Genomic DNA, 23,489 nt, shown 5'->3' on the forward strand with positions numbered 1-23,489 from the left:
CTCCGGGCGCTCGTCTTCCTCCTCTTCCCCGGCCCGAGGCCGGAGAGATCCCTCCCGCGCCGTCGGCCTCTCGTCACAGCGCCCCTCCTCACCTCGGTGATGCCTCCCTCCGTTCTTCCTCCTCGCTCCATCTCCTCCCCCTAGCTTTCGGTAGTAGCTCGAGTAGACTCCCCGTAGTTAGCCGGCGCCGCCCCGACCGTTGCCGTCGCTCGCCGTGTGCTCGCCGCCGTCGCCGCTCGAGCTCCGTAGCACCCACACGTCGCCAGCCTCGCTCGGCGTAGCTCCGTCCAATCCGACGCTAGCATCGAGTTCCCGAAACCGCGTAGATGCTCTCACCGCCGGGAATCGGTCCCTCGTGACCTCGTCGGCGTTTCCCTCTTCCCTCCCCGCCGGTTGTCGCCGCCGCGATTCGCCGCCGTCGAACTCCCTCTGGCGAATCCGAGCCGTTGGCTCGTCTCCCCTCATCACGAACAACCGCCCGGTGTGCTAGCTTTTGCCCGTATCGCCGTGGTTCGCTCCGCCGCTCGCCGCCGCCGCCCGCCGTCCATTCGCGGCCGGGTCGTCGTCTACCTCCCGCCGGCCCGCGTGGCAGCCACGTAGGCGCCACGTCGGCGCCAGCTCAGCCTAGACCGGGTCGAGCCGACCCCGGTCAGTCCCTCCCCGTGCGCGCGTTCCACCGCGAGCCGTGAGGCTGCGCGTGGGCCCGCTGCATCCGCGTCCACCGCGAACCGCGCGCGTGCACCGCGTCCCTCCCCCGCTCGCGCGCATGAGCCGCGTACTCCCTCCGCACGGTGAGCCGAGCCGCTGACAAGCGGGTCCCACCCGGGGCCGCGCATGGTGAGCCCGGTCCACCGGCTCTCTCTCTCCTCCCTCCCGCGCGCGCGCGTCTTGGGCCGCTCTGGGCCACCTTCTTGGGCCGGCCGGCCCGTTAAGCTCGGCCGAGCCGCCCTTTCTCTCGGGCCGCGCCCTAGCCGCCCGAGGGAAGTCTATATTCCCTCCCTCTCCCCTTTTCTTTTCTTTTCTTTTCAAAAAAAAAGGATTTAATTAAATCCTTTTCCTTTAGACCAAAAATCCAATAATCTTAGAAATTCAATATCTTTCCAACCGTAAATCCGTTTGACTCCGTTCAAATTCCAAAATTTCTCAAATCTCGAGATCTATCTAATGGCACGCTTAGAGGTCATTAATAGGGCTTTATTTTCGCCGTTTGTTGAGTTGTCCCGTTTTGCGTGTAGTTTCGGAGCCCGAAGACCCGCAGTGCGAGGATTTCGAGGATCAAGCCCCAGATCTCGAGCAAGGCAAGCCACCTTTGAACATCTTGAGCCTATATTTGAAATCTAATTATATTGCTTGCAAAATATTATGCATTGATAGGATTGCACTTAATCTGTTGTTCCGTCTGCAAGGCAGATTGGCAGACCTACCTAACTTGTTGCATTTGATCCTTCCATTGTTAATTGCTATACCATGTCCCCTTGTAACCATCCAGTTGTGCCTCGATATTCGTGCACCCTGTGCCAGTATCGACGGTCGCCTTCAAACTTAAAATCTGAGTAACAACTTGGGTAAAACTGGAGTTTTACAAAAGACTTGGAAAACCCGACACCTGGGTCGGTGCTTGCGAACTAAATGAATTTCCAAAACCGCGGACCGGGGAATGTACCGGGTGTACGGTTTCCCGCTCTCGCACTTAAGGACCGATTCCTTGGAATTTCATCCAAACATAAGACAAGTACGACCACATGGGTGGAATGGGACACCCCTGGCTGAGTAACTAGCTTATCAGGGGAGCCTTGATGCCGAGAGACATGTGGATTCGCCGGGGTGGTGTCGGGGAGGACCCCTGGGCTTCCTGGCACAGTATGGTCTGGGACCTAACCTGTTGTTGGTCTGGGACCCCTCTCGTCGGCATATGGTAAACCTGTGTCGGCTTTGGAAATGCCTTGTCATGAAAGCTTGGAGGTCTCCCGACGTGGCTGATCCCCACGGGCTGGGTGATCCGGGTTAGTAATGTCGTGTGGGTAAAGTGTACCCCCTCTGCAGAGGTTAACAAACTGTTCGAACAGCCGTGCCCACGGTCATGGGCGGATGTGTAGCGCCCGTTCCGTCGTGGCGCCTAGCGGGAAAATTATCTCTTAAAAACCCTAATTGCGAAATTTGTTTCCTTGCTTGTTGTCTAGTGCCCGTGCCATCTCAAGATCTCAATCCCCGATCTATCGTCGAGTTCAAATCCGAATCCAAATCCTTCCAAATCGATTTCCCTCCGCAAAGTTTAGTTTGCCTCCCCCGGGGTTCGATGGGCCGAATTCCGCTCGGCCCATCTCTCTCTCTCTCTCTCCCGGGCTCTCTTTCTCTCTCTCTCTCTCCCTCCCCCGGCGCGCTCCTTCACCCCCGCTCAGCCTCACCCGCGCGCTGCCCGCGCGTGCGAGAGCCGCCCCGAGCGCCTCTCTCCCTCCGCCCCGCTCCGCCCCGCCCGCGCGCCGCGCGCGCGTGAGCGCGTGTGCCGCCGCGCCGAGCGCCCCCTCGCTCTCCGTCTCCCCGTCCCTCGCTGCCGCTCCCCGCGTGCCGTTGCTCGCGCGCACCCGCGCTGCCGCCCGGTCCCGCCAGCCCGCGCCTGTCGCCCGAGCCGCGCCGTTCAAACCACCGCGCCTCCCGCTGTTTTCCCGCGCGCGCGTGCCGAGTGGCCGACCGCTCGGTCGCCGCCGTCGTCAGCGCCTGCCCGCGCCTGTCGCCAGTGTCGCCGCTCCGCTCCAAACCGCCGCCGTCATCGCCGTCGTCATCGCCCGGCCCCCGCCACTCCGCGCGCAAGCCGCCAAGGGACGGAGGCCGAGCCCTCCTTTCCCCCTGGCGCGTCACCCCCGCTCCCTCCTCCTTTTCCCGATCCGGCAAAGGGGCAAGCCCCCTTTCTCCCCCTCCTTTTTCCCTTTTCCTCCCGCCGGCGTCATCCTCCCTGTCGCCAATTTGGCCGCTAGCCGGAGCGTCAGCTCGCGCCTTGACCGCGCAAGTCAGTCCTCGAACCGACATTGCCGTCCCCTTTAAACCCCCGGCCTCCCCTTACCCCTCCTCTTCCATTCGTCTCCGCGCTGTTGCCGCCGCCCCGTGCTCTGTCTCGCCTCCGCCGTCCTTCGCCGAGCGCCGGGAGAGCCGGTGCATTCGAGGACGCGGAAGGGGACTTCGGCCGCGCCCTCTCCTTCCCCTTCCCCGGCCCGAGGCCGGAGAGATTACTCCCGCGCCGTCGGCCTCTCGTCACAGCGCCCCTCCTCTTCTCGGTGATGTCTCTCTCCGTTCTCCCTCCTCGCTCCGTCTCCTCCCCCTAGCTTTCGGTAGTAGCTCGAGTAGACCCCCCGTAGCTAGCCGGCGCCGCCCCAACCGTCGCCTTCGCTCGCCGTGTGCTCGCCGCCGTCGCCGCCCGAGCTCCGTAGCACCCGCTCGTCGCCGGCCTCGCTCGGCGTAGTTCCGCCCAATCCGACGATAGCGTCGAGTTCCCGAAGCCGCGTAGATGCTCTCACCGACGGGAATCGACCCCTCGTAGCCTCGTCGCCGTTTCCCTCTTCTCCCGCCGCCGGTTGCCGCCGCCGCAATCCGCCGCCGTCGAGCAAACCTCCGGTGAATCCGAGCCATTGGCTCGCCTCCCCCTGTCGCGAACAACCGCCCGGTGTGCTCGCTTCTGCCCGTATCACCATGGTTCGCTTCGCCGCTCGCCGCCGCCGCCCGCCGTCCATTCGCGGCCGGGTCGTCGTCTACCTTCCGCCGGCCTGCATGGCAGCCACGTAGGCGCCACGTCGGCGCCAGCTCAGCCTAGACCGGGTCGAGCCGACCCCGGTCGGTCCCTCCCCGTGCGCGCGTTCCACCGCGAGCCGTGAGGCTGCGCGTGGGCCCGTCGCATCCGCGTCCACCGCAAACCGCGCGCGTGCACCGCGTTCCTCCCCGCCCGCGCGCGTGCGCCGCGTGCTCCCTCCGCACGGCGAGCCGAGCCGTTGACAAGCGGGTCCCACCCGGGACCGCGCGTGGTGAGCCCGGTCCACCGGACTCTCTCTCCCCTCCCCCGCGCGCGCGCGCGCTTGGGCCGTTTTGGGCCGGCCGGCCCATTAAGCTCGGCCGAGCCGCCCCAGATCCCTTGGGCCGCACCCTAGCCGCCCGAGGAAAGTCTAAATTTCCTCCCTCCTTCCTTTTCTTTCTCTTTTCCAAAAAAAAAGGGATTTAATTTAATCCTTTTTTCCGTTAGACCAAAAATCCAATAATCTTAGAAATTCAATATCTTCCCAACCGTAAATCCGTTTGACTCCGTTCAACTTCCAAAATTCATCAAATCTCGAGATCTATCTAATGGCACGCTTAGAGGTCGTTAATAGGGCTTTATTTTCGCTGTTTGTTGAGTTGCCCCATTTCGCGTGTAGTTTCGGAGCCCGAAGACCCGCAGTGCGAGGATTTCGAGGATCAAGCCCCAGATCTCGAGCAAGGCAAGCCACCTTTGAACATCTTGAGCCTATATTTGAAATCTAATTATATTGCTTGCAAAATATTATGCATTGATAGGATTGCACTTAATCTGTTGTTCCGTCTGCAAGGCAGATTGGCAGACCTACCTAACTTGTTGCATTTGATCCTTCCATTGTTAATTGCTATACCATGTCCCCTTGTAACCATCCAGTTGTGCCTCGATATTCGTGCACCCTGTGCCAGTATCGACGGTCGCCTTCAAACTTAAAATCTGAGTAACAACTTGGGTAAAACTGGAGTTTTACAAAAGACTTGGAAAACCCGACACCTGGGTCGGTGCTTGCGAACTAAATGAATTTCCAAAACCGCGGACCGGGGAACATACCGGGTGTACGGTTTCCCGCTCTCGCACTTAAGGACCGATTCCTTGGAATTTCATCCAAACATAAGACAAGTACGACCACATGGGTGGAATGGGACACCCCTGGCTGAGTAACTAGCTTATCAGGGGAGCCTTGATGCCGAGAGACATGTGGATTCGCCGGGGTGGTGTCGGGGAGGACCCCTGGGCTTCCTGGCACAGTATGGTCTGGGACCTAACCTGTTGTTGGTCTGGGACCCCTCTCGTCGGCATATGGTAAACCTGTATCGGCTTTCGAAATGCCTTGTCATGAAAGCTTGGAGGTCTCCCGACGTGGCTGATCCCCACGGGCTGGGTGACCCGGGTTAGTAATGTCGTGTGGGTAAAGCGTACCCCCTCTGCAGAGGTCATTAAACTGTTCGAACAGCCGTGCCCACGGTCACGGGCGGATGTGAGGTGATTCCTAGCGTAGTTTTGTTTGACTACTGCTTGTGAAATTGCCGTTGTGAAAATGGGTTCGATGTTTGAAAAATCTGTAGCTGATGGGATCAGCTAGGCCCGGGTGGCCGTTCGAAAAGTTGTTGGCCCGGGTGGCCGTTTAAAAAGTGGTTGGCCCAGGGTGGCCGTTTAAAAAGCTATTGGCCGGGTGCCAACCTTGTTTCAAAATCTAAAGACTGATACATTGCACATACTCCGACCGGACAAGACGCACTGTCTCATCCGTGTCGTTTGAGAAGCACTCACTTAGTTGCTTTTAGAAAATAATTCAAATAAAATCAATTGCAAAAACAACAGCCTTTCCTTGAAGCCTGCATTAAACACTTATTTCCCCTGGCTTGCTGAGTACTCCCGTACTCACCCTTGCTCTATATAAATATTCCCCCCCCCCCCCTCAGTTGCTGAAGAAGATGAAGCGGATCCTGCTGATGAGGAGTTCTTCCAGGAGCAAGCCGGCTACGATGAGTTTTAGGGTTTCGGCCTAGTTCCCAAGTCGCGCCTGTGTTGATTGGTCCAAGTCCTGGCTTCCGCTTTCCTTTTGTAATGCAGTTGTGAGCTCGGGATCTGTCCGCAGCCCAACATGACTGTACATCTACTCTATAATAAAGAGACCTCTGTTGCTGTGATACTCTGTCTCCCTGTGATACCAGCACTGTTTCCTGGGACTGGTATCGATTAACAGGTTAATTTGGAGCGTCACGGGCTAGTTCCGGTCGGGACTAGTTCGGGGCGTGACACTTTGCTTCCGCCTCCCTCTCTCTCTCTTTCAGGACCATGTCGTTGCCAGTCGCGTTCATGCTATTCTTATTTTATTCGTTGCCAACCTCCACCATCTATGGACAAGACACATCATGGGACACATTCTTCCATCTTCCTCAGCACCATTTGGTCGCCCGAGCACCGGCGCCCATCTTTCCTCCTCTTTTGTTTCTCACCTTTGGTTATGAAAGACAATGAACATTGCGTATTGTGCACTATTCCTTCTTGGTCCAGTCCAACCATGCTTCTAGACCACTCACATAATATTGAGATCATAAAAATAGAACATGAAAAATTCTAATTATGTCAATGAAACGGGCACTCATCCAAAATTAATGGATTAGGTTTTCATCTATGAGGTAAAATAAGTTTTTTTTTTCAATTTCTAGCTAATTTCAGTTTTTTTCTATTTGCTGTATTAGTTTTAGCACTATTTGATCCATTAAAAATTTATTATAATTTATAATTTTTCTCTGTATTGAATTATTTATAGCTAAATAAAAAAATGGGGATTTAGTTATATAATTTTCCTAATATTGAAATATCATTCCGGCCAAAGTTATTTGCAGTTTCATGTTGTTATTTTATTGATTATATTTTCTTCATCATTTATGTCTAATTGTGATATATGGTTTAGGATTTTAATTTGTGTCAATGAATGCTAATCCATTGCAACGCACGTGCATTATGCTAGTTATAAAAAAATTGCTTGAAAAAAATCATATTAATCCATTTCTTAATTTTTAAATAATGCTTAATTAATTATACTCTAATGAGCTGCTCTGTTTTCCGTCCTAAGGGTCTGATGCTTGGATTAATGAGCAATCGATTGCCCAACAAGCACCTCACCTTGTGGAGGTAGTTTCAGCTCGACTGCGACGCTCCCGAATGGTGGCGGAGGCCATCCTCCATAGGCAGTGGACGAGGGACATAATCCAAGGTGCACTGACCATGTGACTGATCGTTGATTACCTCTGTCTTTGGCCAGTGATCGAGGCTACTACTCTGATCCCCGACGTCGGCGACCAGATGGTCCGGCGATGGTCTAGTGATCATCAATACTTGTCGAGTTCGGCCTACCAGCTCTTCTTCTCCGGCATGCAGCCGTTCCCCTGCTGGAAAGAGCTTTGGCGGGCTTGGGCACTGCCTCGATGTAAGTTCTTCCTCTGGCTCGCACTTCAGAAGAGATGCTGGATGGTGGATCGACTCCTAAAGCATGGCATGGCCTAGACACACATCCTGCCCTTGTGCAGCCAAGATGCCGAGGACGTCAATCACGTTCTTATCTGTTTTGTCTTCTTGAGGCAAGTCTGGCAGAAGGTGTTGGCCATCGCGAGGCTCACTCTTGCTGCGCCAATGGACCAAGACGACCTCGTCGACTGGTGGTCCAGTGCTCGATGATCAGTGGACAAATGCACCTTGCCTAGCCTCGACTCTCTCATGCTACTTTGTGTCCTGGTGCCTGTGGAAGGAGAGGAATGCTCGGGTCTTCGACAACAACCTATCCTCAATTCAGGCGGTGGTTGATGAGATCTTGCAGGAGGTTGCTGCTAGCATAGCGCGATCGTGTAAATGTATTTTTCACAGCTTCTAACATATTGACATGCAAAACTTTTGCGTGTTATGAAAAAAAATATTCAGGTAATGTTCATTCAGCTTCTGAGCTTCAGCTCGACTTCTGTCAGCCATTTCATTAATCAGACTTGTTACCAGACTGATGCATCACAACCCTTTCCGACATTGCACTGTCTGAATGACGTGCGTGTAGATGGTTACAGATTGCACATTTCAACTTGCTTGATGACGCCGCCCTGCAGCTTTGTCTGCGAATAATTTTACAGGCATGTCGATGCAACTATGGGAGAAGTTCGATAGAGAAATGGTAGTAATCTGCAACAATAAAACATCTGTCCCCAAAATCAGTACTCTGTCTGGTTTAGTGGCAAAAGGATGCCTTCTTTTTTCCCTGAACTCCTAAAGCATATACTCCTATATAAGTTAAAAAAGAAGAGAAAAAAGAAAGCCAGAGAACAGGCCATTTTACAAAGAGAGATAGAGAAGAGTGATATGATATCTGCAGCCATCATCTGATTTTTTTTCTTTGAACATTTGCCGTATCCCCTTCTGGCCAGTCTGCAAAACAGCCCGGGCCAAGTCAGATAACCATGCGCGTCATCCTCCCGGTTTACTTATAATAATGGAAAGATATATCAGCCGCTGCACCACCACAACCTATATGGCTATATTACTAGTGAAATAACAAAGTACATATGTTTAAAATTGTAAAATTTACCAGACAGGGTGTAGAAAATGTCCCTTGTAACCAGCAGCCTCCTTGACTCCTTCGTTAGGGACTTGCAGGCTACACCTACTGCAGGGAAAACAGAACTTAGGTGTGTTTTACAGTCTTTCCTTGGCAAAAGAGATGAAACAATTATCTTTAGAAAGCAACTTACATGAAAAAAAGAAAGTTAATGCAGGAGCAAACTATCCAGCTAAGGATGCCATAGTACTTCTGAAACTGTTGAGATTAGTTAAATCACTCCTGCTGACAAACAAGTGGAAGTTGTTCGCTGTCAGAGGCTGAGGGAAATAATGAAGATCGTATTTCATATGATTCAAAAAGAATGTCTGTTTCTACTGTGAAGTTTTAACTGAATGTCTGAATACATTGCACCACCTTGATGAACTAAAGAAGAAGAAAAACTAGCATGGCATGCTGATAAGTTTTAACCCGTTTCTCGAACTAGGCTTACACAGTGTTATTAGTTCCAGTTCATCAGACAGCTATTTTGTGCATCGAATCTCATGGTGTCAAATTCAATGATCAAACTAACTAGTAAAATTGCAGTGAAAGGCAACAGTTTTCTCAAAGCTAATAATTCTATTAAAACCTGGAACCGGTTAAAGATCTGATGAACTTGTATGGTATCATCAACCAGCTTTGTGTATGTTTTTCAAAACAACAACAACAACAACATCTTTTGTGTACAGACGAAGGAAGAAGCACAATCCAACACTACCACACCTATCAACATAAAAAAAAGGTTGTGCATGGATGCAAAGAAAAGAAGAGATTCTGAGAGGGATAAAATAGGAGTACCTTGGATTAGTACTCTCTATCTTTGATGATCGGAATTGTTCCTCTTAGCTTGCGGCACTGCCTTTTGAGCTCCTCGTTCTCACAACGACAGACATCTAGTTCTTGCAATGAACTCGGAAGGCCACCCTTGGGCAGTGAACAGATGGCTGGACACCAGTCGATCTCTAATATCTTGAGGCCGACGAGTCTGTGTAACCCAGTGGGGAGGGACTGCAGCTTCCGGCAGGAGTAAAACTCGAGGTCCTGGAGGGAGGAGAGGAGCAGAAGGGCCTCACTCTGCTCCTTGGTGATGCGCTCCACCTCATGATTAAAACCAATGGTTAGCTTGGTGAGTGATGAAGAAATGAGGCTGCAGATTGGTGGTGCAAGGACCCTTGCAATGTCATCCGTTTGAAGCTGCTGCAGCCGCGAGGGGTCAGACCTGACGAAGAATTTGGGGGTCATTTGGATGCGAAGGTCTGTGAGTTGGCCATGGTCGAGCAGAGAAGACAAGCCCTCACCACTTAAGTCCATACATTTCCATATGGTTAATCTGGTGAGAGAGCTGAGGTTTGAGAGGGGAGCAAGAGTCTCCATGCCTCTCACATCACTCAGATACATCTTTTGAAGGGAGGATGGAAACGGGAAACAAGACAAGGAGGTCGAGTAGTAGGAGGAGAGGAAAGTGGGGCAACCCCAAATAGAGAATGCTCGTAGGGAGTGCAGGCCTTGTAATCCTCCTCCTATGCCTCTTAAGCCTCCTTCCATGCCATCTACAAGAGAATGGATCTGCAGGATCAGCTCTGGGATTTCGCTGATGTTCAACTCCTGAAGTTGGTGAGGCAAGAGCAATAGTCCTGCTTCAGCTGACACTTTCTCATCCTCTCCTCTTGGTTGTTGCTGCTCCAGTCCGAAACGAGCATCCTCCAACTTATTACCACAAGGTGATGATGACGATGCCAACATTGTTGTCATCTGCTTCCCCAGCACACCAAGCCCTCTTATCTTATTACATCTCCTTGAAATAAACATGGAGAGTTTGGGGAAATGAGATAGAAACAACGTCAATTCCTTCCCGCTACAACCACACTCAAAGATCTCCAATTTCTCGATTGGAAACTGGTAGCTGACAGTGTTCTCAGATTCAAGATGTGACATGACATTGCTTGAGTCAGATATAGTGAGTCTCCTCAAACATGATAGCATTAGGAGGTATTCCAGCGGCAAAGGAGGGCATTTCTTCAAATCCAACTCTTTCAGATCAGTTAGATTACCAAAAACCAATCTCCTCCAGAATGCACCATCTAGATGTTCATCCTTTCCCTTGACTAGCATGCATAATTCATATTGCTTATTTTTTGAGTAATCCAACTGCTGAAAATCCAATCCAACTCCTTCAATCAGCGCACGGCATGGAGAGCCTCTCCAAGGAATGGGAGGGAATGATGACAGCTTTGGACAATTAACAATCTCAAGCTCCTTTAGTGTACGGAGTTGGGTCAAGTTCATCTCTTGCTCCGATCGAGGGCATGTGGAATGTGAAAATGGCAACTCCGTGAGTTCTGGACAATCTCTTATGATGAGCACCTTTAGCAGAGAGAACACAAAGCAAGAATCATTTCCAACCCATTTTGCTAGTCTCTGTATGCCAACAAGCTCTAACCTTTTTAAATTCGGAAAGCTCCTCTCTGTTGTACAAACCAGGGATTCTTCACCATGCTCATTAATCAACAACAACTTCCCTAGAGGAGGAAATTTGTTCCAGTCTACACCATCAAGACGAAGAGTTTGCAAGCCTTTGATGGACAAGTTAACACCCAACCATGAAGGGCAAGTAGTGCCCCCACGCCCATTAATGTGTAGCTCCCGAAGATTGCTATGTGGTTTAAGACTTTCAAGGATATGCTCTTCTTGTAAAGAATCCTTTGTCAAACGTTTAATATCACAATCTAATATCAACTTGTGTAAGCGACTTTTGTTTGAAAGTTCTGCTTCCTCTGGTGCCTGCGCATTTTCAAGATTATAGATGCCCAATGACCCTTTTAGGTCTTCCAACTGCCCCAGCTGTCTTAGTGCAAATGCCTCAACTTGTCTTTGAACTTCAAATCTCCTTAACTCTTGTAAACATTTTAGCTTTCCCACACTAGCAATTTCAGAGTGAAGATTATCATTTGGGACAAGAAAATGCCGCATCCTTACAAGGTGATTCATATCTCTTGGTAAACCAAAGTGACCACTGCATTGTCTCACATCAAGGATCCTCAGGTGATAAAATCTTGAAATAATGTTGGACAGACTTAGTTCAGGAAAATATCCCTTATTAATCCTTAAGTAACGAAGATGAACAAGATTTGAAAAGTTGTGCAACATATTCTCCACAGCATAAGATGCTACAGACAACAAGATGACACGGAGGGCTTTTGCTTTACTTAACAAATTACCAAAAGGAATGACAAAGCTTCCATTGTTTTTTCCAAATATCATTAGAGAGTGTAGCTTTTCGACATCAAGCCTCTTACTTAGTGTGCCAAAATCCTTCTTAATATTTTCAAAAGTTGCTCTGTCGTTTACGTCCATGTCATCTATCACAATAGATAAGTGCCGTATAGATGGCGGAATTTGCATAGACATTACTTTAGTATTACTTATAGAAAGATATTCATATGATGAAACCTTCAATGCTAACTCATGTAGTAGGTCATGCATAGTGTAGTAAGGTGACCCATCTTCATTCACATCTTTTATGAAAAATCCATAATTAACCAAATCATTCAAATATCTCAACCCAATATCTTCAATTGTTTTGTTTTCATCCTGGGAATGTAAAATGCCTTGCCCTATCCACAAGTGAATCATCTCCTCACTATCAAACTTGTAATCTTCAGGGAACAAAGCACAATATGTGAAACATTGTTGTAGATGGAAAGATAGATAGTCATAGCTAAGCTTCAAAGCTGGCATAATATCATTTTCACTAGTTTGTGATTCCCATTCCTTACTTTCTAGGACCCTCATCCAATCATCCAAATCAAGGTGATTTCTCAGCAATCTACCCACCGTTTTTGCTGCCAAAGGAGAGCCCTTAAGTTTTTTCACTATCTTTTCTCCTGTCTCAAGTAAGTTAGCATGATCATCTATTGATTTGTCATCACCAAAAACACATGCTTGGAATAATTCCCAGAACTCTTCAGGTTCTAGCCCTTCCAATTGTATTGGTCGATCAAATGTTTTCACCATTTCTGCAACCACTGGAAATCGAGTGGTGACTAGAATTATGTTTCCCTTTGTCATTGCTTTTCTGAGGGGAGCTAAGAACTTTTTCCACTCATCCTCATTATCACACTTCCACATATCATCCAAGACAAGAAGAAGCTTCTTAGATTTCAATCTTTGCTCAATTGAATCATCCATGTCGACATATTTCTCATCATCCTTGAGTTTAGGTATCCACTTTGAGATCTCTTCTTTCAATCTATACAGATTGAAATTGAGAGAGACGCATACCCAAACCTTAACATCAAAATGGTTATGTACTTCCTTGTATATGTGCTGAGTGAGAGTTGTCTTCCCTATTCCCCCTGGACCAACAATTGGAATGACGGTCAAATCCTTGTCACAGTAATCACCCCGAGTAATGTCCTCAATAATTCTACTTCTATCACCCTTCCTCCCATAAAATTCAGGGTCTATAATCCCTGAAGTAGTTACAGGACGATTCATAGCAACGTTGCTTGGATGAACTAGCGTTTGCCCTGGTTTCCTTGAAAATTCAGCATTGATACTGATGGCAATGCATGATTCCAACAGCTCTAGATTAAGGATTGTAGAGACTTTGGCACATACGGGCTTCAATTGTTCGACGATGTGCTTCATTCTTGTGGACAGATCCACCCTATCGAACTTCAGCTTTGGTGTTTTCATGGTAGATATGTGCAAGGCACCGGAGTCATCACAATTGTCAAGACCAGGTGCAAAAGGGAAGCATGGAAGGTGTTTACCAACGAGATGGATGGTGCTCTGAGCACTGCAAGCGAGGATGCGCATGCAGCCGCTGCCAGCAACAGCCTCCTCTTCGTTGGCGTGGCGACTCGCTTCCTCGTCACCACCGCACGAGCAAGAGGCAGAGAGGTACCTTCTCTTGATGTTTCTGGCAGTGTGGTGAGCGTTGAGCACAAGGCCAAGGAGACAGCCGCTGGCATGCTCATCGGCGGCCTCGTAGGTGCCATCGAGCTCGTCCTGGATGCGGAAGTAGTCGAGCTCGTCGAGCACGTCGTCGGCATCATAGGCGAGGCCACGGAGCTCCAGGAGCAGCTGCTGCAGCGCGGGGTTGCTGGTTTCTCTGCCACGGGTGTTGTGCAGCATCCCCTGCGCGTAGAGCAGCTCCATCTTGATGGCGCCGACGTTTGGCCCGAGCTCCGTGCTGGCCGCCCACGCCTCCACGAACCCTCCCGACAGCGGGCTCAGCGCCTTGCCAACCACCCACCGCGCCGCGTTCACGGCCGCCGACTCCATTGATCTGTCTGGTCTCTACTCCGCTAGCTAAGCTGAGGAGAGTGGGAGGGATGGAAGAGCTGTGGACTGCGAGAGAACAAAGCAGTCCAGGAGTAGTAGAGAAGGGAATGGTGAATAGCGAGCAGACAGTGAAGTGAAGGACTACCAAACCACGGCAGAAGTATTGTTTGTTTTCTGAACCCTCTGTTCGAACTTTACCAAATGGTGTTCTCAAAAATGGATTTAAAAAAACCAAAGTCGTCCTGCTCTTCTTGAATCTGATGCCATTCCGTGCCATTTGGAAGATAAGAAAAAAACTAAACGTCTAATCAGCCCCCAAAACCATAATTAGAACGCAATAGTAAAGGTACAGGCGGTACAGCCAATGGATTTACTTAAATCTGTTGCGATTGCAAAGGTGCATAATGCCAGATTCGCCACTGTTCATTCAGTAAACTACCGGGATAGAGCAATTTGCCTGCATGTGGGATGTGGCACAGAGGAAGAACAGATCTGATAAGCAACAGCCTGTGCTGTATCAGTGATCAAAGTAGGCATGAACAGAAACCTGCAAGCAACCAAATGGAAGTAACTGTAGTGTAGATGCAGAGAGCTTAAGGAACATACGCTTCAAAGCGATTTGCGCTCTGGGGGTGCAGGCACACAAGAAGAGTAGCCTCACGTACATCGTGGCCGGCGCAGCGGCGGCGATCGTGTGGAGGCGCGTGTGCTCGTTGCCGGAGCAAGGCCGGCGGCGGGAGCGGAGCCCCTCGCCGACCGCCCACCCGCCGAGATTCTCCGTGTCTACCACTCTCGAGTCTCGAGTGAGTCTCCGATGGTCGAGTCCAACCCCAACAACCAAACAGTCCCGCGTGCGCATGTATGCCTCCACTCCCTAGGCCACCCCACCACATGTACACACACAAATAACTCTATTAAAAAAAACCCATATATTTTGAAACACCTCTATTAAGAGAATTCGGTTTATTTTTGTTTCACAAAAAAATATTTCACCTAGTATACTCACAATGTTTTACTGTGTATAGATCTAATGTTGCAGTGAACTGAAATATTCCATTGCAACAAAAAAGCCCACATATTTTGGAAACCCCCTATTAAGGGAATTCGTTTTATTTTTTTTTCCACCAAAAAATGTTTCACCTAGTGTACTTGTAATGTTTCACCATGCCTACACTCCCCTGGCTCACCACGTGTCCACACACAAACAACTCTATTGCAAAAAAAAACCCACATATTTTGGAACCCCTCTATTAAGGGAATTCGGTTTATTTTTTGTTCCACAAAAAATATTTCACCTAGTGTACTCACAATGTTTCACTATGTATAGATCTAATGTTGCAGTGAACTGAAATATTCCATTGCAACAAAAAAACCCACATATTTTGGAAACCCCCTATTAAGGGAATTCGTTTTATTTTTTGTTCCACCGAAAAATGTTTCACCTAGTGTACTTATAATGTTTCAATATGTATGGATCAAATGTTGCAGTAAATTGAAACATTCTTTCGCTATTTGCTGAAACATTGTTTTTATATAAGGTGAAATAACACCCGATTTAAACGAGTGAAACATTTTCAGTCTACTTAGTGAAACAATTCCGATATACCTGGTAGAACATCGTGCAACATTTAAAAATAATTCAATAATAAGCTAAAAAAAATTCGTCGGAATATATCCATGTGTGGTCTTGTTTTAAAGATTTAATTGCAACGAATTTAATGGTGCAATCGGATCATGATTTGGATAAGTAATTTAAGAGAAAAAACAGTTTAAAGTAATTTTGCACGTAAATTGGACGCTGACGTCATGCTGACATTAGCGCCCGATTTCACCCCCTCCCGATTGGGCGCCTGACCAGGAGTCGTCCCATTTCAGGTCCCTTAACTTACACCGAATCCTATTTTCATCCCGGAACCGAAAAACCAGATACAACAAGTCTCTCAACTTATAAAACCGGTACAAACAAGATCCCTCAATAATATTATCCCTAATTTTAACTCACATACACCTACGTGGCTAATTTGACTAGGTCTTCGTCCTACGTGGCATTGATTGACATGGCGCTTACGTGGTAGTTTAATTCGGGAAAAAAAATGAAAGGAGCAAAATTGAAAACTAAATAATTAAAACAAAATATGGGGTCCCCATGTCAGTCAAATAAGATAAAAATAGTGGGACTCACATGTCGATGGGTCCCACTTCCTCCACCTCACTCTATCTCCTCAATCTCTTCACCGAGGCAGTGCCGCTATCGACGACAACACACCGAAAAGGCAGAGGAGATGCGAGGGGATAGGGTGGGAGCCCTGCCCATGGCGAGAACGCAGTCGAGGTCATCTCCGTCGCCCCCACCGACGCCTAGCTCCTTGTCTCCTCTAGCGACAGGGCGGGAATGGAGCGGCGTGCTATTAACACCAAAATTTGGTAAGCCCGAAGTCATCATCGGCATAGAGTCACTATCGGCTTCAGAGTCTTGGAATCGGCCGATGGGAGTTGTCAAGTCGCCAGCAATTGTGTTCTATATGAAGTCGGATCAATTAAAGAAAATTTATCCAAAAGAGTCCGAGTTCAAGGAGGATGCGGCATGACAAGTATATCTATTAATTAAGAATAGTATGTTAGTTTTCTTTTATCTCTAGAAAAGTGTGTTTATGTTTTTCGATACCTAATTTATAAGCAATCCCCGTTCATCATCTAAAAATCCAATCATATTCAAAACCACTTTGCCAATAATCTTTAAATTTAAAAACTAATAATCTCACTAGTGAAGTGAAGTGGAGCGGAGAGTAAACATACTATTGAGTGAGCTGATATCGTCATATCATGCGCCTGAAAAGGTAAAGAAAAACTATTGCAAAGTTAAGAACCTCTTCCTGATCAACAAGTAATAGCTATTTGCTCTCAGAGGCTGAGGGCAAAAATGAAGCTTGCATTCATATGATTTAAGAAGAATATGTGTTCCAATTATGAACTGTTAAGAATTAATAACTGAAACAAGTGTTACGAATAGTAGAAGAATATGAAAGATCAACAAGAGTACATGACTTGTCAATGACACATTGACTTGTCTTCCTTAAAACAATACAATCTCTCAAACCGTGTCATTAACATTTTGCATAAGTTTTAGTTCATCAGATAACTACTTTGCACACTGAGTCTCAGACATCAAATTTGACAAGGAGCTGAACTAACAGATCATTAATTTCCGTGAAAGCAAACAATTCTCTCACTGACAGAACAGCTGAAAGATTAAAAAAGAGAACAGTGACAAAATAAGTATATAACCAAATAAAGGAGCGACAGCGAAGAACTTATATGAGATGTTAGTGTAGACGCTGGAAGCGGAACAAGTTGACGTCTTCACACTTATCAACACAAAACTGTGTAGGATGCAAAAGATTATGCAGAGGCGCTAGAATAAGGCCCATATCAATCCAAGATGAAACCTGCACAGCAGGTTACAAGGTTGATCAGATCGATGAGTCAAGCAGTGCGTGCATTTTACCAAACAGAAAGTAATCGGGTATGAGTTGAAAAGGGGCATGTTTGTTACCTGTACCTTGGATTATTAGTACTTTCTGTCTTGGATGATCGGAATGGTTCCTCTTAGCTTACGGCACTGTCTTTTGAGCTCCTCGTTTTTGCTCTCACTGACATCTAATACTTTTAGTGATCTCGGAAGACCGCCCTTGGGCAGCAAACGGATGGCTGGACACAAGGCGATCTCTAATCTCTTGAGGCGGGTGAGCCTGTGTAGCCCTGTTGGGAGGAATCGCAGCTTCGAGTAACACCAAAATCGGAGGTCCTGGAGAGAGGAGAGGAGCAGAAGGGCCGCGTTTTGCCCCTTGGTGAAGTGCTCCACCTCGTCGTTCCAGCCAATGGTTAGCTCGGTGAGTGAGGAAGCGAGAATGTTGCAGACAGGGGCAACAAGGAGCCATGTGATGTCATCCGTTTTTAGTTGCAATAATAGCGAGAGGTCGGATCCGACGAAGAAGTTGGGGGACCTCCGGACATCTAGCTCTTTGAGTTGGCCATGGGCGATGAGAGAACTCAAGCCATCAGCTCTTAAATCCCCAAAGTCCCATATGGCTAACTTAGCAAGAGAATTGAGGTTAGAGAGGGGTGACAGAGTATTCATCCCACTCATATAACTAAGAAACAGTTCTTGCAGGGAGGACGGAAATGGGGAATGATGCGAGGAGGACGAGTAGGAGGACAAGAAATTGGGGCAATTCCATATATTCAAATTTTTTATGGAGTGCAGACCTTGTAATCCTTCTCCTACGCCTCTGAGGCCTCCTGCCGTGTCAAATACTAATGCCAGCTCTGACATTTCCCCGATAGTCAAATACTGAAGTTGCTGAGGTAAGAGCAGCAGCCCTCCATCTGCGGCTGCTTTCTCATCCTCCTCTCCTGGTTCTTGCTGCTCCTGTCCGAGACATTCATCCTCCAACTTACTACCAGCAGACGGCAATGACGATGCTGACATTGCTGTCATCCCCTGCTTCGCCACACCAAGCCCTCTTATATTCTCACATCCCCTTATTACAAACATTGAGAGCTTGGGGAAATGGGATGACAACAGTGTCAATTCCTTCCCGCTACAACTACAGTTAAAGATCCTAAGTTTCTCAACAGGAAATTGGTATCTGACAGTGTTCTCGGCTTTGTCCTGCAACAAGACATTACTCAAGTCTTGCATACAGAGCATCCTCAATGATGACAGACTCTGTAGGTGTTCCAATGGCAAAGGAGGGCACTTTGTCAACGTCAACTCTTTTAGCTCAGTTAGATTACTGAACACCAATAACCTCCAGAATGCACTATCTAGATTGTCGTCCTTTCCCTTAACTAGCAAGCATAATTCAGATTGGTTATTTGTTGAGTAATCCAACTGCTGAAAATCCGATCCCACTTCTTCAATATAAGCATGGCATGGACAGCTTGTCCAAGGAATGGGAGGCAATGATGACAACTTTTGACAATTTACAATCTCAAGCTTCTTTAGTGTAGGGAATTGGGTCAGGTTTGTCCCTTGTTCTGGCCGAGAGCAAGTGGTGGGATGTGAAAATGGCAACTCCATCAGTTCAGGGCAATCTCTTACGATGAGCACCTCTAGCAGGGAGAACACATGGCAAGCATCATTTCCAGCCCATTTTGACAATCTTGGTATGGCAACTAGCTCCAACCTTTTTAAATTCGGAAAGCTCCGATCTGTTGTACAATCCAAGGATTTATGACCATGCTCATTAACCAATGACAACTCCCCTATAGGCGGGAAATTGTTCCAGTCGACACAATTCAGACGAAGAGATTTCAAACCTTTCATGGACAAGTTAACACCCAACCATGATGGGCAAGTGGCGCCACCATGCCCATTAATGTGTAGCTCCAGGAGATTGCTATGTGGTTTAAGATTTTCCAGGATATGTTCTTCTTGTGAAGGATCATTTGTCGAACGCTTAATATCCCAATCTAATATTAGCTTGTGTAAGCGACTTTTGTTTAAAAGTTCTGCCTCCTTTGCTGCCTTCACATTTTCAAGATTATAGATGCCCAATGATCCTTTTAGGTCTTCCAACTGCCCTAGTTGTCTTAATGCAAATGCCTCAACCTGTCTTTTGACTTCAAATCTCCTTAGTTCTTGTAAACATTTCAGCTTTCCCACACTAGTAATGTCGGAGTGGAGATTATCGTATGGGACAAGAAAATGCCGTAGCCTTACAAGATTATTCATGTCTCTTGGTAAACCAAAGTGACCCCTGCATTGTTGTAAATCAAGGATCCTTAAGTGATAAAATCTTGAAATGGTATTGGGTAGACTCATTTCTGGGAAATATCCCTTATTAATCCTTAAGTAGCGCAAATGAATAAGATTTGAAAAGTTGTGCAACATATTTTCCACCACGTAAGATGGTGCATACAACAAGACGACGCGGAGTGCTTTTGCTTTGCTTAACAAATTACCAAGAGGAATGACAAAGCTTCCATGGTATTGTCCAAATAGCATCACAGAGTGAAGCTTTTCAATATCCAATTGCTTATGCAGTGTGCTGAAATCCTTCTTGATGTTTTCAAAAGTCACTCTATCATTTACATCCACATCATCTATCACAATAGACAAGTGCCGTATAGATGGTGGAACTTGAATAGATCTCACATTAGAACTACTTATAGCAAGACATTCATATGATGAAACCTTCAATGCTAACTCATGCAGCAAATCAGGCATAACGTAGTAAGGAGACCCATCATTTTGTTCATCTTTTTTGAAAAATCCATAACTAACCAAGTCATTCAAATAGTTCAATCCTATGTCTTCGGTTCTTGTATTTTGATCATGTGAATGCAAAATGTCTAGTCCTATCCATAAGTGAATCAATTGCTCACTGTCAAAGATGTAATCTTCAGGGAACAAAGCACAATATGTAAAACATTGTTGTAGATGGAAAGGGAGATAGTCATAGCTAAGCTTTAATGCCGGCATAATATCATTCTTACCAGTTTGTAATTCCCATTCTTTACTATCTAGGATTCCTGTCCAATGATCAATATCAAGGTGCTTTCTCAACAATCTTCCTACAGTTTTTGCCGCCAAAGGGGAGCCCTTCAATTTTTTGGCTATCATTTTTCCAGTCTCTTGTAAGTTACCATGATCATTTACTGTTTTCTCATCGCCAAAAGCATATGCTTTGAATAATTCCCAAAACATTTTAGGTTCCAGCCCTTCCAATTGTATTGAACAATTAGTTGTTTTAACCATTTCCGCAACCGCTGGAAAACGAGTGGTGACTACAATTATGTTTCCCTTTGATTGTGCTTTTTTGAGGGGTGCTAATAGCTGCTTCCACTCATCCTCATAAACCAAATTCCATATATCATCCAGGACAAGCAAAAATCTCTTTGATTTCAACCTTTGCTCAATCAAATCATCCGGCCAACCAGAGTTCTCTTCATTGACTTTTGGTATCGACTTGGCAATCTCCTCTTTCAATCTATACACATTGAAATTGAGAGAGACACAAACCCAAATATTAACATCAAAATGGTTTTGTACTTCTTTGTATATTTGCTGAGTGAGAGTTGTCTTTCCTATCCCTCCTGGACCAACAATTGGAATGACGGTTAGGTCCACGTCACAGTAATCACCCTCAATAACGTCATTGATAATTGTACTTTTCTCACCCTCCCTCCCATAAAATTTAGGTTCTATGAAATCTGAAGTGGTCACAGGACGATTCATAGCAATGCTGCTTGGAAGAACAACTGCATGCCCCATTTTCCCAGAGAACTCAGAATTCAGACTCATTGCAATGCACTGGCCAATGCTGCGGTTTGATTCCAGCAACTCCAGGTTAAGGATGGTGGCGACCTTGGCACAGACTGGTTTTAGCTGCTCGACGATGTGCTTCATTCTTGTCGACAGATCCACCCTATCAAACTTCAGCTTTGGTGTTTTCGTGGTGTGCTCTATGTGCAATGCTTTGCAGGGATAAGCGCAGCAGAGGAACCGGCTTCTTTCTGTAGAAATGTTTCAACGGTGATGAAGGTGTCACAGCCGTCATGTTCAGTTACAAAAGAGAGGCGTGGAAGGTGTTTTATATTATCGATGAGATAGATAGTAAGTAGTACCTCGAGCATTGGAAAAGAGCTTGTGAATACAGCCGCTGCCTGCAAGTGCCTCCTCATCATTGGCATGGCGACTCTCTTCCCCATTATCTCCGCATGAGCACGCCTTCTTCTTGATGTTTCTGACTGTGTGGCGTGTGTTGAGCACGAGTCCTTGGAGACAGCCCTTGGCGTGCTCTTCGGCGGCCTCATAGGTGCCATCAAGCTCGTCCTGGATACGGAAGTAGTCGAGCTCGTCCAGCACATCCTCGGCGTTGTAGGCGAGGCCACGGAGCTCCAGGAGCAGCTGCTGCAGCGCGGGGTTGCTGGTCTCTCTGCCGCGGGCATTGTGCAGCATCCCCTGCGCGTAGAGCAGCTCCGTCTTGATGGCGCCGATGTTGGGGCCGAGCTCCGTGCTAGCGGCCCACGCCTCCACGAGCCCTCCGGACAGCGGGCTCAGCGCCTTGCCGACCACCCACCGCGCCGCGTTCACGGCCACCGACTCCATTGCTCTGATCCCTGCACCGCTAGCAAGCTGGGTTAGAGATGAGAAGCAAGCAGTGGCAGACGTGTAGGGGAGAAGAGGCTGGAATGTTACTCTGGCTAAGAGAGAAGCAAGCAAGCACACTGGCACAGCGAATAGAGAAGGGCTAAGGAAACGTCGTGCAGACTGCAGAGTTGAGATCCGATCGGTGTCAGTCTGGCTGGGCAAATTGGCTTGAGTGTAACATGCTTAGGCACTACGGCACTACCTTGCCGCATTTTTATTTGGAATCAGAAATCAGTAACATGTTCTCCCTGCATGGCTTGCTGGCTGCAATCTTCAGAGGCTTCCCTATTTTTGCCTGCAGCAAGAATGTTAGAAATGCGTGGTTTTCGTTCCAGTCATCCAGTGCCGGACAAAGCAAAAGTAGTTTTGCAGGCTTACAGTACATCTGTTTGCTGTGCAAGTACTGCAGAGGCTTCAAAAGGAAGAAAAAAAAGAAAGAGAGGGTGTTATGAAAGACAAAATGGCAAGGTAACAGTTATACAACAAAGAAGAAACAAGTGTTGGAATATTCAGACCGGGAAGAAAGCACAAGCATTCAAAATTTCTCAATAAAAATTAAACTATCCTTACTGGGGTAATCTGTTTTCCATTTCTTATAAAAACAAGCAGGTTTATTTTCTACAATGACACGCCATATATAATTCTCTGCAGCTACAGAGAGTGTATACAATGATAGTTAAAGATAACTTAAACTCACAAGAATACACGTACCTTTTTTTTCCTTATAAAACAGGCAGTTTATTTTTTTCATCAAAGTCATCAGAACACCATGGCAACGGAACAGAGGTGCAGACGTTGCAATTGAAAACGAGCATCATGCCGCATTCCCCGGTTTGTTCAGTTGAAACGACCATGATCTGGCATAGGCCTCATCTTTTCATTGAACAATATTAAAGCTGCCATATAACCAAATAATTGATGGGCAACTTGCCCACTTTCAAAGCAATTAACATGGCTGTACAACATGTGCTCTCCTTGAGCGCAGTTGACTATCCATTAGGTTCTACTAATAATCAGAAATCTCCGATCAGCATCAGTATTCATTTTCTAACTTCAGTTTTTCTTGTTACCACTTGTGACCTCCTCTTGGCTTAGAACAACATGCCACATTCACCAAACGCCAGAGTAAATATCAAGAAAGCAACACCTTTCTGGATCCACTAAACCATCAACTGCGTTGGCTGCTATCTCTTCATGGTATGTTCATGCAGGTTGTGATCTCCAGGTTGCCATTCATGCCTGCAACATCAGTATGACCATGATCTGCCACTTGCCGCTTGTGCAGGTTCTCTCCAGAGGTGCCATTGCATGTGTACCATTGCCATTTCAACAGCAATATTTCAGGCTTCACTTATAACACCTCATCTTTTATAAAAACTTTGATCTTCAGCTACCACATGCTTGACCACTTCCCTTTCGGCTCTTTTGGTACTTACCTACTTATCCCACATAAACTTCATATCATCTCCAAAAAAAATACAAATTTGAATGTGTATTTCTTGGAAGCTACAACTTCAGTTGACCGGACTCCTAGGCCGCTCAATTTGAAGGAGGTGGTTTCTGGCGCCCCCAAAGCCCACCCCATAGCCACCCTCCTTCCCACCTCCTTCCTTTTTCCTCTCATTTTCCTTTTTCCCTCTCTTTCTACTCCAGATCCGTTTTCTTGCGTTTTTGAAGTC

At 47.2% G+C, this 23,489-nt stretch overlaps 2 protein-coding genes across 9 annotated transcripts; both read right to left on the minus strand.

Annotated features, from left to right (window-relative positions):
• Nucleotides 1-7,773: 7,773 nt before the first annotated feature.
• LOC4342015 (putative disease resistance protein RGA1) lies at nt 7,774-14,457 on the minus strand. 3 transcript variants are annotated; one of them, XM_015788668.3, is made up of 5 exons: nt 14,318-14,457; nt 9,162-14,199; nt 8,515-8,603; nt 8,352-8,429; nt 7,774-8,191 (listed from the first exon to the last, which is right to left on the minus strand). In XM_015788668.3, the coding sequence occupies exon 2, from the start codon at nt 13,650-13,652 to the stop codon at nt 9,168-9,170; it is 4,485 nt and encodes a 1,494-aa protein (XP_015644154.1). In that variant the 5' UTR covers nt 13,653-14,199; nt 14,318-14,457; the 3' UTR covers nt 7,774-8,191; nt 8,352-8,429; nt 8,515-8,603; nt 9,162-9,167. The 3 variants fall into 3 exon arrangements, with proteins under 3 accessions (XP_015644154.1, XP_015644152.1, XP_015644155.1); XM_015788666.3 differs by having other exon boundaries at nt 8,515-8,606; XM_015788669.3 differs by lacking the exon at nt 8,515-8,603.
• Nucleotides 14,458-16,725: 2,268 nt separating this feature from the next.
• On the minus strand, nt 16,726-23,344 carry LOC107277356 (putative disease resistance protein RGA3). Of its 6 annotated transcripts, XM_066311483.1 has the most exons (7): nt 22,522-22,738; nt 22,189-22,222; nt 22,013-22,105; nt 21,859-21,930; nt 21,285-21,779; nt 17,212-21,173; nt 16,726-17,098 (listed from the first exon to the last, which is right to left on the minus strand). In XM_066311483.1, the coding sequence occupies exons 5-6, from the start codon at nt 21,766-21,768 to the stop codon at nt 17,221-17,223; spliced, it is 4,437 nt and encodes a 1,478-aa protein (XP_066167580.1). In that variant the 5' UTR covers nt 21,769-21,779; nt 21,859-21,930; nt 22,013-22,105; nt 22,189-22,222; nt 22,522-22,738; the 3' UTR covers nt 16,726-17,098; nt 17,212-17,220. The 6 variants fall into 6 exon arrangements, with proteins under 6 accessions (XP_066167580.1, XP_066167581.1, XP_015641618.1 ...); XM_066311484.1 differs by lacking the exons at nt 22,189-22,222; nt 22,522-22,738 and having other exon boundaries at nt 22,013-22,163; XM_026026542.2 differs by lacking the exons at nt 16,726-17,098; nt 22,013-22,105; nt 22,189-22,222; nt 22,522-22,738 and having other exon boundaries at nt 19,243-19,414; nt 20,154-21,173; nt 21,859-21,995.
• Nucleotides 23,345-23,489: the final 145 nt, after the last annotated feature.

The sequence above is a fragment of the Oryza sativa genome, chromosome 6 (assembly GCF_034140825.1).
Source record: "Oryza sativa Japonica Group chromosome 6, ASM3414082v1".
In the NCBI taxonomy this organism is placed as follows: Eukaryota; Viridiplantae; Streptophyta; class Magnoliopsida; order Poales; family Poaceae; genus Oryza; species Oryza sativa.

Excerpts from the sequence above, each read along its gene's own strand:
- LOC4342015 (XM_015788669.3), bottom strand. The coding sequence starts at position 13,652 with ATGGAGTCGGCGGCCGTGAACGCGGCGCGGTGGGTGGTTGGCAAGGCG.
- LOC107277356 (XM_015786132.3), bottom strand. The coding sequence starts at position 21,768 with ATGGAGTCGGTGGCCGTGAACGCGGCGCGGTGGGTGGTCGGCAAGGCG. Across the intron at positions 21,174-21,284 it reads GCTCTTTTCCAATGCTCGAG|AAAGAAGCCGGTTCCTCTGC; the intron begins GTACTACTTACT and ends ACATTTCTACAG.